General features: G+C 40.0%; 1 protein-coding gene across 2 annotated transcripts in view; it reads right to left on the bottom strand.

Moving 5' to 3' along the window:
* LOC139105886 (uncharacterized) overlaps positions 1-13,284 on the bottom strand; it is a 146,377-nt gene that overhangs the window by 21,189 nt on the left and 111,904 nt on the right. For both annotated transcript variants that reach the window (XM_070662214.1, XM_070662220.1), the window contains exon 3: positions 6,943-7,087. In XM_070662214.1, coding sequence (XP_070518315.1) covers positions 6,943-7,087 — 145 coding nt within the window. The remainder of the gene's footprint in view (positions 1-6,942; positions 7,088-13,284) is intronic.

The raw sequence follows: 13,284 nt of genomic DNA, 5'->3' as shown, positions 1-13,284 counted from the left end.
CGGTGGTTCGCCCTACATCGTCCATTTCGGCGATGCTTCGCTGAATGATAAAACTTTTCGTGCACATGCACTAGATGCGACATATTACCACACATTCATCCCCCCATACCGCGTCAGAAACCGGCACCGCTAAGGTCTCGTCCGTTATTACACGAAGCTGGTTACTGTGCAATTTGCCGGAATTAAGTCTAGGAAATCATCGCCTCATTTGCAAACGGTTATATATCATAAACGATACGCTTCCCGATTTAGATGAAAAAATATAATCGAAGCATTTTTCCAATTATTATTAATAATATTCAACTTTGATCAGAAATAATTAAATATTTTGTAAAAAATATAATTATATTTTTTACATATTTATTGCTAGAGACGTGTAATTATTTTTCTTTTTTTTTTTTAAAGAGAATATTTTTTTATTTAGCTTTGCAATATGAATTACAATAACATCTAAATAAACAAAATCAGAATTTAAGATAAATAAAGGGAAAAGAATGAGGTTTTTTATTTCATAATGACTGACTTTTAAAAGTAACTTTTCTTTTACTTTAAAACAAGATTTCGCGGAAATTCCTTTTACAACTCTCTCGAGAAAAATCGCTCGGACGTTATATCGAAGCTGTGCGTGCTTACAAAAGCTCTTTGAAATTGGTATTTCTGCAAGTTGGTCACGCTCGGTGGCTACTAACAAAAATTTCATGAATTGAAATGAAAATACAGAAGTACTGAATTTAAAGAAACATAGAAATATTAGCAAACAAATAATTTACAGTACTATCATCTTATTGATTTAGATGCTAATGTATAAAAATTATAAGATTTAAATTGTTTTGCGGTTTCTAACTGGATAATAATTTTTATATAAGCACGATTACGAAATATAAAAAAAAAGAAAGTTTACATAAAATCAAAGTTAAATCGAAGCATTCTATAAAATAAATCTCAGACTACGTGCTTTCGAATATTTGCTCTATTCTACTATAATTTTAATCTAAAGATATCAACACGTTCATTCCACGAAACGAGAAGATTGCCGGGTAAAGTAAAACTGCTGTTGATTGTAGGGAATTATCGTACGTGCATGTATAAAAGTAGAAAATAAGAGCTTGGAGCAAAAAAATTCAATAGATAATGTCTCTATTACATCTACCACTATTGATAAAAAAAAAATTACTTATCCCAAAAATATTCTTGACAATAAAATTACAATTAATCATCTCTTTTTATATTAATAGTATTTTTATTATTAGTATACATTAAATATAAAAGTTGTTAGATTTTAAAGAACAAAAACGGGAAGTGCTGATCAATTCTAGATCCATTTTGACTTTCATTGTCTTTGCCTTCCGATAATAATTTTCGAATTCCGGCAAAATGTACAAAGTCGGGTGGAAGAGATTGATACGACGATGCTTTCTCCGTTCGCGGCGCGAATTATATGCAGGGACGCATCCAGACAAAAACGACGTAGGGAGCGCGTGATATTGAAGGGAAAAGAACGAATGCTTTCGGGGGTGTTGGCGCATCGAAATCGATATGCGAATGCTACCCGATGTCGGCAAAAGTCGGAGAAGATTGAAAGTGCGTCCGCACTACGACGGCAAGAATTGAATTCGTTGGGCAAAAAAAAAGAGAATAAAAAAAAAAGAAGGACGGTGGAAAGCGAGAGCGGCGTAAGACCTCCGATGGAAATGAGAGACGAGGGTAAGGGGCGGAAGAGCCACGCGGATGAGATGGAAGAAAATGGAGGCACTCGGAGGAAGTCGTGCGCGATGGCGCATGAATCATCCTTCCGATCGAGATCACGAAGAAAAAGAGATCCCTCTCCCCCGTCCTTCTTTTTTCTAACTACTGTAATGCCGCGCGCCAGAGATGAAGTTATTAATTCTCGCTATTACACTCTCCACTCGCGTTTTTTTTTCTTTTTTTTCTATCTCCGTCGTTGCACATCTGCAGCGAAGTGCGATAAAACACGGGAGGGAAAAATCTTTTGTACGTTATTGAGTTTCTCGGTGTGTCACGAGGATTCCGGGCGTAAGAAATCAAATACTTTATATGCTGTTTATTCCCATGTGCGAAACTTGTCCCTGCCACCCTTTCCACATAACTCGCGCGCAGTTAACATTGCACATGTCATTTCGGCGTATTATCGAGAAACCGACATACTGTTCGCGCCGACAGACACATGTAACTGCCGCCCTGCGAGTCCCCTGCGATGAAAGTTAAGGGAGAGAAATCGCTGAGGACGCACGGCTAACTATTCGAGCCGAGATTGAGAGACTTGGCGACAAGGTACTTAAGTGTCTCACTGGATTACACGGTCGGTGCTGACAGCAATGCCTTACACGCGTGAAGACACGTTCCGGAGTGTTTGAGAGAGAGAAAGAGAGAACCTCGCGCGCAATTTCAGACACTTTAGTGTTTCTCACGTTGTACGTTATTTTAGCGTTGCATTTAGAAATATATTTGCAACCGCGATGCAACGCCGTCGGATATTTGTCATGTAGATATGTGCCTTCTTGAGAAAAACGCAAATCGTTTTCTTACCTCGCTTCGCGATACTTCGCCGATTTCGCTGCCTCAATTTCCAATATTTATTTTAACAAAAATTCACGGTGTTATAAGAATTCTGTTTGGCGCGTCGTCACGCAATCTGTATAAGCTTTTCTCAACCGCAACCGTTTCCGCGCGAATGCAAATACTTTAAACGTTTTCATTGCCACGTGCAATTTGCGGTATACGCGGATCGATCGTTTAAAACAATTAATCTTTGCGTCAACATTTCTCGGTTCTATTCTATTTCGAGAATTGAGTGTGAAAAATATGCGCGGGGTTTCTCAATTAATCTAAACTTCGCTTCGGCGATTAAACGCGTATCGACAGTTCTTTTTCGGAATAGCTATAATTCATCGGTAAACAGGAGACGGACAGGCGGAATACGGAAGGACAGAACGTGAGGAAATACGACGGGCATGGAAATCTGTCGCCCAGACAATACCCACGGGGGGGGGGAGAAGGGTGGGCTTTCCTCGATTGCGGCTGGCACTTTTTAACCGCGCCGAACGGAATTCGTGGTGGGTGCCCCCGCGCGCGCGATTGCGCGCGTCCGCGTTCCATTTATCAGCCCGCGTGATAACCCTCGCAGGTATTCTACCGTTCGATCGGAAGAAATTCTCGGGCCAGCGCGTGAGCCAATTAATTACTCGGCGATCATGAAATTCCGAATAATGTGAGATCCGAGTCATCGACGGCCGTAATTGACTTGTCAGATATTCGGCTGCATCCCTTTATTCGCTTATCAAACGTGCCTTCTGACCTGTATACCTTCCGTTTCGAAACGAGCCAAAAGAAGGATCGTTGTTTCGCGCAGAATCATTCCCAGAGGTGCAAATATACTTCCCCCCTCCCCCTCTTCCCTCTCTGTCTTTTTTAAGTAATGAAATATTGAGCAGGTCGGTACATACAATTATTTTATATTGATTTATACAAAGAAATATTCTTGTAATTTGAATGGAAGTATAGTTTTTTTATAAATTGAAATATGCCACGTAAAATTTAGAAAGAGTGTAAGAACTTTCGAAATAGATACTTTTAATTATATAACTACGACGTATGAATGTACTCTGACGCAAGAGATAATTTTGTGGAAAAAAAATAAAATAAAATAAATATGAGATAGAGAGAACACGTTATAACGAGATATAAATCTGCGGGAGTAAAAAGGCCGTGTAATGTCACACGTCAAAATGTCGCGTTTTTTCAACGGAGCCGAGAAAACGGATCGCGCGTAAAATGTGTTTTCTGTCAATCCACGTTGTCAGACGCGCATTGAGCTCCGCGTTCTTCCCTTCGCAATGAGCTTTCGCGCCTATGTATCTTCGTTTTATTCATGTTATACGTTAAGCCGCTAACGTCGGTCCTCGTCCATCAATTAATCACGCGAGGTAATTAGCGGCGCGCAAAAAGGAAAGAGCATATCGCGGGCGCACAATAATTATCGTAGTGAGGTTCGAGCGTTCGCGTTTGCCGGATCGGTTCGAACACAAATACATGAGAGATGCGACGGCGGTATCAAAAGGGATGAACTGACATGATGGGACGACCGAGGGATAAACGTTCGCGTGGCGCGGGGAAAGAGGATAAACGTGGCCGCTCTCGCGGTTCGCATTCTGCATAATTATGGCAAATTGGTGCAACGCTACCGCGATGTCGCTGAACCGTAACTTGCGTTCGATAACGAGCGCGTGTTTAGCTATGTAGAATTCCTGCGGCAACCGCTATTGAGATCGTTGATTCCGACGCTTCCGCTGGAGATTTTATTTCAATCTAATGCCGTATTAAGGGAGCTAATAGGTTTTAGATATCGCGAACGTCGACGAGATCGGCGAAGTTAAAGAACAATCTTTTCGAGACGGATCCATGGTTCTTAATCAGCGGTGCCGATAGAATAGGAGCCGAAGAACAACAGCGATAGTGCGCGACCGAGATTTCGCGTTCTATGTTTAGTTCCGAACTAACTTATATTAACTCTCTCGGATTATCCTTGAAGTGCCCGTTATAACCGCCGGAAGATTACAACTTGAGGAAATTGTTCGGCAGACGAGAGCTAAAGTTCGACACCTGTCGAGTCCCGAGACTGGATAGCTACTTTGCCGAGACTCTCAAGTCATCTTGGATGTGGATCTCAAGTGTGAAATGGCGAAGTCTCGTAATACGAAGATTAACGCTTCCCCTATACTCGATATTATTGCCACCCGTGTCTTATTTTACGACACCGCGTCAAAGACGCACCAATTTTCCAATTAAAAGCACGAAATTTTTATCTAATAATTATTTCACTACAATAATGATTATTTAATATGAAATAATTTAATTCCGGTATGTTATTTCGTTCGATTATAATATTTTTTAGAAAAACCACGGGTGAATATAAAATCGATGCGTTATGCGTGTCGCTGGTATCGCTTTACGTGTAACAGTATTTGTTATTAGTGCATTAAGCCGCATTTTACCGCGCGGCGTAGCGTTTTGTAATCAAGAGAGCGTGGAATGGCGTCAAGCGCCTGTGCATTTTATCAGGATTCCGACGCGAAGATATAAAAATATAGTGGTTGCATTTGTCCCCGGTGCTCGTTTCTCAGGCACCTTATTACATGAAAATATTACGTCGGGTCTCACGAGCGGGGAGGCGAGATAACGATTCGCGAGGAGCGATGTGGTACGCTTTTTCCTCGGTATTAGACGGCCCGGGGTGAAAGCACTTCATTTCAATGTTCCCCGTATTATTAACAGTCTATGTCGGCTTCGAAGGCCCGCTCGATAAAATCGTCAGCGAAATGACGGGAAACGTTTATCGTCGTGCCGCGATTCGCGTCGCGTCGCGTCTTCGTAATGAAAAATTGTTGCGCGCGAATGAAGCGAACAAGATCAGTCTTCGTTAACACGTCCTAACGATGTCATTGGTACGATTCGCGATCAGGCGTTACGGCACTTGTATGTATATCGCGTCGACGCGGATACAGAACACGAAGCCGCGAATAGAATCGAAACGAATCGAATATCCTGTCCTGTTAACGCACCATCACGCTTTTGTTGCCGTCGCGAAAAAAAATCTCACAGCCGACGATCGGTCAACTCGTGAATCGAATCGTCGAATTAAAATTTCGTGCCCGCGTCGACCGCGCGATGTGTCTATAACGACGTCACTTATTGTGTCGACACATATTTCAATTACAAATTTCATTCAATATTTATCCGCGCACTTTTTGCCGTTGCGGATCCGCGTTACATATGAAACGGTTTCCGGACGCGTGCTTTGCTAAACTCGCGTGAAAACTAGGAAAAATGGATCTTCAAACTGGTCAATTATGTGCGCTATTTATCTTGCGAAACTTTTATAAAGCCTGCTTTGTGGTGAGACCGCAGATTTTTGACATTGTAATAAAAATTCAATGATATTTATTTCCAAAACGTTAGTAACAATTTTTTTAGCAATAATTAAAAGCTTTAAACTGTTTTTAATATTTAGTTTCTTTGATATTGATTTATACATATATCAGTGAGTTAATTAAAAAATAAAATTCAGTATTGGTATTATTCTTAATACTAAGCTTGTTATTCTGTTACATCTAACGCTTAAAATAAATGCTCTCTTTATTAAAGCTCGCTTTTAGATATATATGTAGTTATGCAACTTCGCACATGACTGATTCAATTGTGACGTTATTCATTGGTACGAGCAGTATCACATGAATAGAATAATTGAGCTTTATCGCGTGGTTAAACGACTGCACTCTGAAATCGTGCATTAAACGTAGACGCTGGAGAAAATACGATCTCGGGGACGAGTAGGAATTGACACGGCGCTTTAAAGAAGGTGGATTTGAAAGGCAAATTTAATAGCTCGAGAGCTAATGAATAAAAGCGATTGAATGATAAACTTAGATCCCGAGCCGACGACCACGATACAATTCGAAAGACGGATTAAATCAGTGAGGCATAAAAACGAACCGCGGAAGAACAAAAAAAGAAGAAAGAGAATAGAAAAGAAAATTCAACGTTTCCTTTTTCCGGGCGAAGCACTAGGAAATATGTTTTTCAAATGTCAGGAGCATGTGAATAAATTCCAAAATAATTGTATCTGAATAAATTGATCGAGATGTATCAAAGGAATTGATGAACGGATAGAAACTTTAAACGCGAAAGTCTTTCCGCTTATTTGTTAAATAGTATATTAAAAGAATGACGTACACATTTTACACGCAAGCGTAAATCAATTTCCAGAATCGATATCGGAAAAGCGCGTTCTTACATCGCGATCGAAAAAAATTTATCAATTTGTTTCAAGCCTCGCGCTTGCGTTCGGATTGCATTTCTGCATGTCAGAGAGCCGATTGGCCTCCGCGAATAAGTTGAAAACGGTTCCCATCGACAAATACTCACTCGGATCCTTGACGGCTGTGATGACGAGGCGGAAGCCATTCGAGTTGGTGCCCCAGGCGTCGGTGACGTATTTCAACGTCACGAAGTTTGTGCGCGTGTAAATCGCACCCACGGTCTGCTTCGTGTTTCTGCAGGATAGGTCTGCCTGGAAACAAAAGAAAATTGCGTTCGTCGAGTACGTGCCACTTGAAGGGACCGGAGGGAGGAGGGCGCCTTTTTTTTTTTTTTTTGCAGACTCTTGTGCTAACGATGCAAATGTCGCGAGCGTGATATCGAACGAACATGGGGCAGGCGACGGGCGCTTGATTTACGCGCGGATAGTTTTATATCGCAATGGACTAAAAGTCCCAATCGATCCCGTTCGTGGAATGTCACAGGGAAATTTGATTTATGTTGCTGCGCATCTGCGAGGGAAAAGTAAATTTGACGTGGAAAACTTTGCGTATGAAATCTTGAATATTATTGATATTTTAATTTTTTACTTTTGGAGAGCGTCTATCTCTCCGCCTGTTCTCTCTGTGATAAATATTTTATAAGAATTTTTATTTTGTCGTGAATATTACTGGGGGTAGAGATCCTTTTTAAATTTCTCGTATAAGGGCGTAAAAAAAAAAATAAAAAGTAATGTGGGCTCATATTTTGCCTGTAATATTGCCAAAAATAATAAAAATGTTCTCTTTTACATGTCATTAACTGTTCCCTCGCACTTTATGAATCAGGCCGCAATGATAAAGGGACCGTAATTTTATCGCGGCGAAAGTCAGAATAGCGGTTCATAAAAGATCGCGTAAACGTCAAATAACGTTGTTTTCCCGAGATGGCGGGCACTTTTAATAAAGCGGCTATCCGCACACGATGCGTGAATCTGTCCTTTTTCGTATTTTTTTTTTCTTTTTTTTTTTTTTTAGAAGTTTATACTGGTACATTTGTAAGCCGGCTTAAAGCGCAGCTTGACGCAAAACAAAAATAACGTATCCGAGTAGATAATCCTGAAATACGAGCCGTAGATATCAATTCAAGCAGCGGCAACGAGACCGTGGTCGGTGAGCAAGAAATTTATTCGTAGATTTGCAACGCGGTATCTCGCTCGTTTACCTCGAGACACGAGCAACGTAACACTTGTTGCACCCCCTACGGAAGAAACCGGAAATAAACGGCTACCCGAAGATAAAAAAAAGAAAAAGAACGTGGTTGAGAGCGCGTATCGATTTTATATAGCCCACATTTTTTTTTTTTTTTTTTTGGAGGATTTTTAATTGTTTGAAAGTGTTGCCACTTTTTCTGTTTTTAGTGCATAATGCACGGAAATTGAATTAGCTTCGTCATTATTTATCACGACGTGAAACAACTAAAATCATTGGCCGTGTTCGCACAATAACGTCGAAACTCGAGTACGCGCTGAAGAACATAATCGAGTTGTAAATGGTAATTAAATGCAGACGTTGCTGCTTTATTGGGAAAGCAACGTTGCGATCCTAGCTGTATATTTCTTTTTTCTTTTTTTTTTGCGTTTGAATTTTATTTAGAAATCAAATATCTACGCGGCATAGTAAGTTTCATTCGCTAACAAGCATCGCGATCGCGTAAAACGTGCAATTTATCGGGCAGTCCTTATCTGGTATCGCGAAAATCGCAATTTCGTGCCGCGGAAAATTCAGAGAGGAAGAGAAAGAAGGAGTTTCACGATGATAACAGTTTAAATTACATTCCGCACATGCGCTTCCGCATAAACAACTTTTATTGAGATTTTAACTTTGTTTCGCTATACGCGACGGACGGACGAGCTTCAGTCGTACTACTGCATGCGCTTCTGATTCGAGTAAATGCACCCTTTACCTTCCTTTGATCAGCGGCTTCGTTATTGCAAAATATTATTGAATCTATCCACAAGTTGTTTAATAACTGTCTTCTTCCCGTTCCAATTAACGCGAACAAGAGATTGAGCTTTGCCAGAGATAATCCGCATTTAATTATCCCTTTTCGTTCTCCGATCATTAGCTTTCATCCGTCTGCTCTTTTTCTCGCTTTCTGTACGTCATTCTTTTTCTTCCTTTTCTTTTTCTTTTTTTTAATCTTCTGCACGGCTAAATAACAACGTAATTTCTGCGTATCAGATGAACGGAAATAATTAGCGCGCTAGATGAATTTCCGAGTGCTCGCATTAAAAATACAAGCAGAGGATGTGCTGAATGTTGAAAATATCAACTTTTCATTCTTGTTTATTTTCACTGGCGATTCTTATTAATTTCTTATTAGCAAGTATTAATATGAAAATATAGAATTATTTTCGTACGAAATTTCTTATAATTGATGTCTAAAAATTGCAATTTTTATTACTGCATTAGAACTCTTAAGAGGTGGAGTAAATTTTTTAGATCAATAAAACTAAACCTATAATTTATACTTATACTTTACAAAATAATTGTAAATATAATTCTAACAATTGCTTTCACAGTTACAATGCATTTTTTTTTTTTTTGCATGACATGCAAAGTAATTTAAGATAAGCTAATCGTTAAATATTATTCGTCGTTAAGCCATGAAGGATAACGTGCTTGTGCAACGTATTAGCAGATAACACGTAACGAGAGAGAGAAAAAAAAGAAAGGGAATAAAAGTAAAATAACGGTCTAAAAATAAAAATACAACTGCTCGAGAAACTAGGTCGCCGAGAATAAAGTTACGGAATAAAGTCTGTAGTTATATAATGACACAAATTCTTTTTTTTTTTTTCTGCCGGTCGCTAATAACTGTAGAGAGAATTGATAAGGTCGAAAAACCATAGCGTTAATCTACGATATAAATTTTATATCATAGCCAGTTATGAACGCGAGTCATTATTTCTTTTTATTACTCTACACTTGAATACTCCGGGCACTTTACGCGACCAAAGGCTGCTCTTCCAAGTGCGATGTTTAGATCGGGGCGTTTATTTCCGAGGGGAAAGATTTCGTTGCTCGCGCACGCAACAAGCGCATAAAAAGCCACGTTGTCGGAAACGTATATGTAGAGGGTGCAATAATCCGCTCTGTTTTGAATTCGATATTTAACCGCGACGGTCAAACGGCGCGATGAATATCGGCAAAAAACTTTTCACGCCGGCCCGTAAACAATTACGATAATCAAACGCCGCAGTCGAATTTAATTGCCAGTATCTCGTCGCTGAATGGAGGTCAGTCTAATTTGCGATCGTATTATTATCGGCAATACTGTAGGCGCACGGTGATTCACTCTCGGACTGATCTATAGGGTCTATTTGCGCGCAGCAAATTGTGTACTCTGTCTGGTATTAGGATTGCGTCCGTACGCGAACGGCGGTTTAATAACGTGCTCACCGATCGACCGCATGTCAACCGGACGAGTACTTGTCAATTCCGACGACGAGAGTCATCGATCATGCACGAAACGTAGGGTTAAGTAATCTGCATCGTCAAGCAGACAGCCAAGCTGTAGACGTAAGCCGGCAGCAGGAAGGGCTGCTCTTGTACCTGCATAGAGCGTCGGTTTACCCTTTGATATGCCGTTGACGTGCGTTCATGGCAAATGAACTGACACGATCGTACATTCGAAGGTCCCCCCGAGTACCTCGTTCTACACGTCAATTTTTTTAATCTACGCTCTCGCATTTAAATGAGATTTATCGAAATTTCATGTTGTCCATTTGCAGTCGAATAATATTGATGTAGAAGATAATTTTATTTCTTTAATATGGAAAGTACAAATTATAGATAATATAAAATAGAAAAAGGTTTTTTTTTTTGCGCGCGCGGTTTGCGATTCACGTGAAAGTTAAGAATTTGAAATAGATTGGACACGGGAAATAAGGGAAAAGTCCGCGGAAGGGTTCAAAGATCGTCGCGAGATTAGATACATCTTTCGGGAAAACGTTGGGTGAATGGCAATGCCGTGATGCAAACGCGAATGGAGGTCGCCGTCTCCATGAGAGGACCACCTAATCTACATTTACATGACTTTCAACGTATCACGCGAGAATAGAGCGAATCTCCCAGCGAAGTCCCCAAGGTGCAATTTCTTTTTCGTTGAGGAAAAAGTCGATGAAAGAAGGCCTCGAGCGAACTTACGACAATGCCGTCCTAAGTTGATTCCGAAGAGGTTCGAAAGAGGCGCCGAGTGGCGGCCGGGGCGAGACCATTGTCGTGCGTGCAAACAACGAGGATCCTTCGAGGATATGTAGCTCGGTTTGAAATCCCGACTGAAAAAATAGCCCCGAGCCATAAAATTGTTCGCTGCCCATCAATCATATTAAAAATAGATATCCTTATATTAAATGACGTGACAGAAATTATTTGGGAAATTATTCATCGCGTAGCGGACGAATCGGTTTCAAAAAAGACAGATGAAAGCAAATTGACTTATCGTATTTTTTATTTTTTCAAATTAGTGAGTAATAGATATTGGGAAATTATTTTTCTAATCGAGAACCATGTTGTATTGTTATGGAAATGTGTATAAATAATTAGTAAGCAATAATTCAGACATGCTTGCACGATATATTTGACGAAATCGTTCAAAAGCTTGAATGTTTCATAAGGAAGGATAGATAGTATGTATTACATCGATGGCTCGAAGAGCAGCCTCATATTTCCGCATTATATTTTCCATAAAATTTGTCGCGGTCACATATATATTTCCGACGTAAAATTGCACTTCCGCCGTTATAAATTGCGTACAGCGCGTGTAAGGCCTTTATATCTCGGATGCGGTTGCCAAATGCACGCATTTTACGACATATACGAAATTCGTGTAAAGTCGCCTCCGACAGAAATATCACCGCGTTATTTACTTCATTCACCACAAAAGATATATTACTGAAAAAAAAAAAAAAAGAAAGAAAAGAGAGAAGGGATAATCCAGCGTGAAATGAAAAATGTTTATAATTAAATTATTTTAATTTTAATTTTAATTTGTCATCAAAAATAATTAAAATGCAGTACTTTTAAGATTAAAATATATACATTTTGTTACTATAGTGAACGCGTAAAATAGACGGAAATTTTCAAACCTCTCGATAAATGCTCTTGCGAAAACCATTATCGACGCGAGCGAGCAGCGTTTTCTTCGCGCGATCACGAATTCCGGTCCTTCGCTTCGCTACGACCTCTCGGCAAACTTCGAAAACGATGAGATCCAGACGGCTGCTAGTTTCGCAAAGTTCGCTGACCAATTTCTCACGGGCGGGAAGCGACGCGAAAGCTGGTCCAAGACATTACGCGATACCTATGGTGGTGACGCTCCCATAATTAATGATCCCATAAGCCAGAATTATCGCAACGATGCGCCGCGTTGATATCGATCTCCGAAGTCTACAGAACCGTGAAATACTTCTCCTCGTCGAGTCATAATTAATAGATAGTAATCAAATATTATAGCCCGCCGGCGCGGAGAACTGTCCTTTCGACGGTAAATTATTATGGCGGATGACGCGAACGCATCATGATTTACAGCTGAGCGAACACGTTTCATAGATAGCGCGATTACGGTTAACAAAATCCCGCGCAAACATTCGATCATTAGTTTATATTCCTCATACACGATACAATTTACATTTGCGCCACGCTCATCTTGCATCGTTTCACCCCTTTCCCTGCGCAAAAGTCGAATATAATTTCTTCGCGTAATGTATTCATAGAAAGAAAATCCCATTTCGGATTTTAACTAACGGGCATATTATTTGTTTCTGTGAGAATTTTATTTCAATTTTGCATTACTATAAATATTGCCCGAGGTATTCTCGCGGATAAGCTGGCCGATGAATAACACATACGCTGAAAAATCTTTTATATGCAAATTGTTGCGCTGCATATTATTCGCTAATTGAATATTAATTTCCGCCTTTTATTACTGGCCTATTTCAATCCGATAAAGGGTCCCTTCTTTACCATAACACAGGCAAGACAAAGCGTTATTTAATAAGAACTTTTTATGCAATTTTAGTCGAGTTTACTCGACGACGTAACGTAAAGAAATATCCGCGGTGATCGTAATTAAATTGCGCGGGCAGCGATCTTTTTCTGAAATATTATTTGAAATTAAAATGTCGCTCAAAATTTCCGTTTCTTGTATCAGAGACCACGGTTAAGGTACACTCGCTTGTTACGATGAAAGTTAAAAATCTCAATAAACCCCGCGCGCGTAAGAAAGCACTTTAAAATGTATTCCGTAACTTATTTTCGCGTCACTTTTCCGTACGTGAAAAAGAACGGGCCGGCGCCGCGCCGAAACGTGAAAGTAATTTGTTGGATGAAAGCGTTCAAGCAGGGGGAGCGGGTCGCAGAACTTTTATTTCAACTTTTAATCCGTCAAAGCGTTCATCAGGGAAAA

This window comes from Cardiocondyla obscurior, linkage group LG01 (genome assembly GCF_019399895.1).
Source record: "Cardiocondyla obscurior isolate alpha-2009 linkage group LG01, Cobs3.1, whole genome shotgun sequence".
Taxonomy (NCBI): Eukaryota; Metazoa; Arthropoda; class Insecta; order Hymenoptera; family Formicidae; genus Cardiocondyla; species Cardiocondyla obscurior.
The sequence above is the reverse complement of the archived record's forward strand: the minus strand, read 5'-3'. Positions and strand labels throughout refer to the sequence as shown.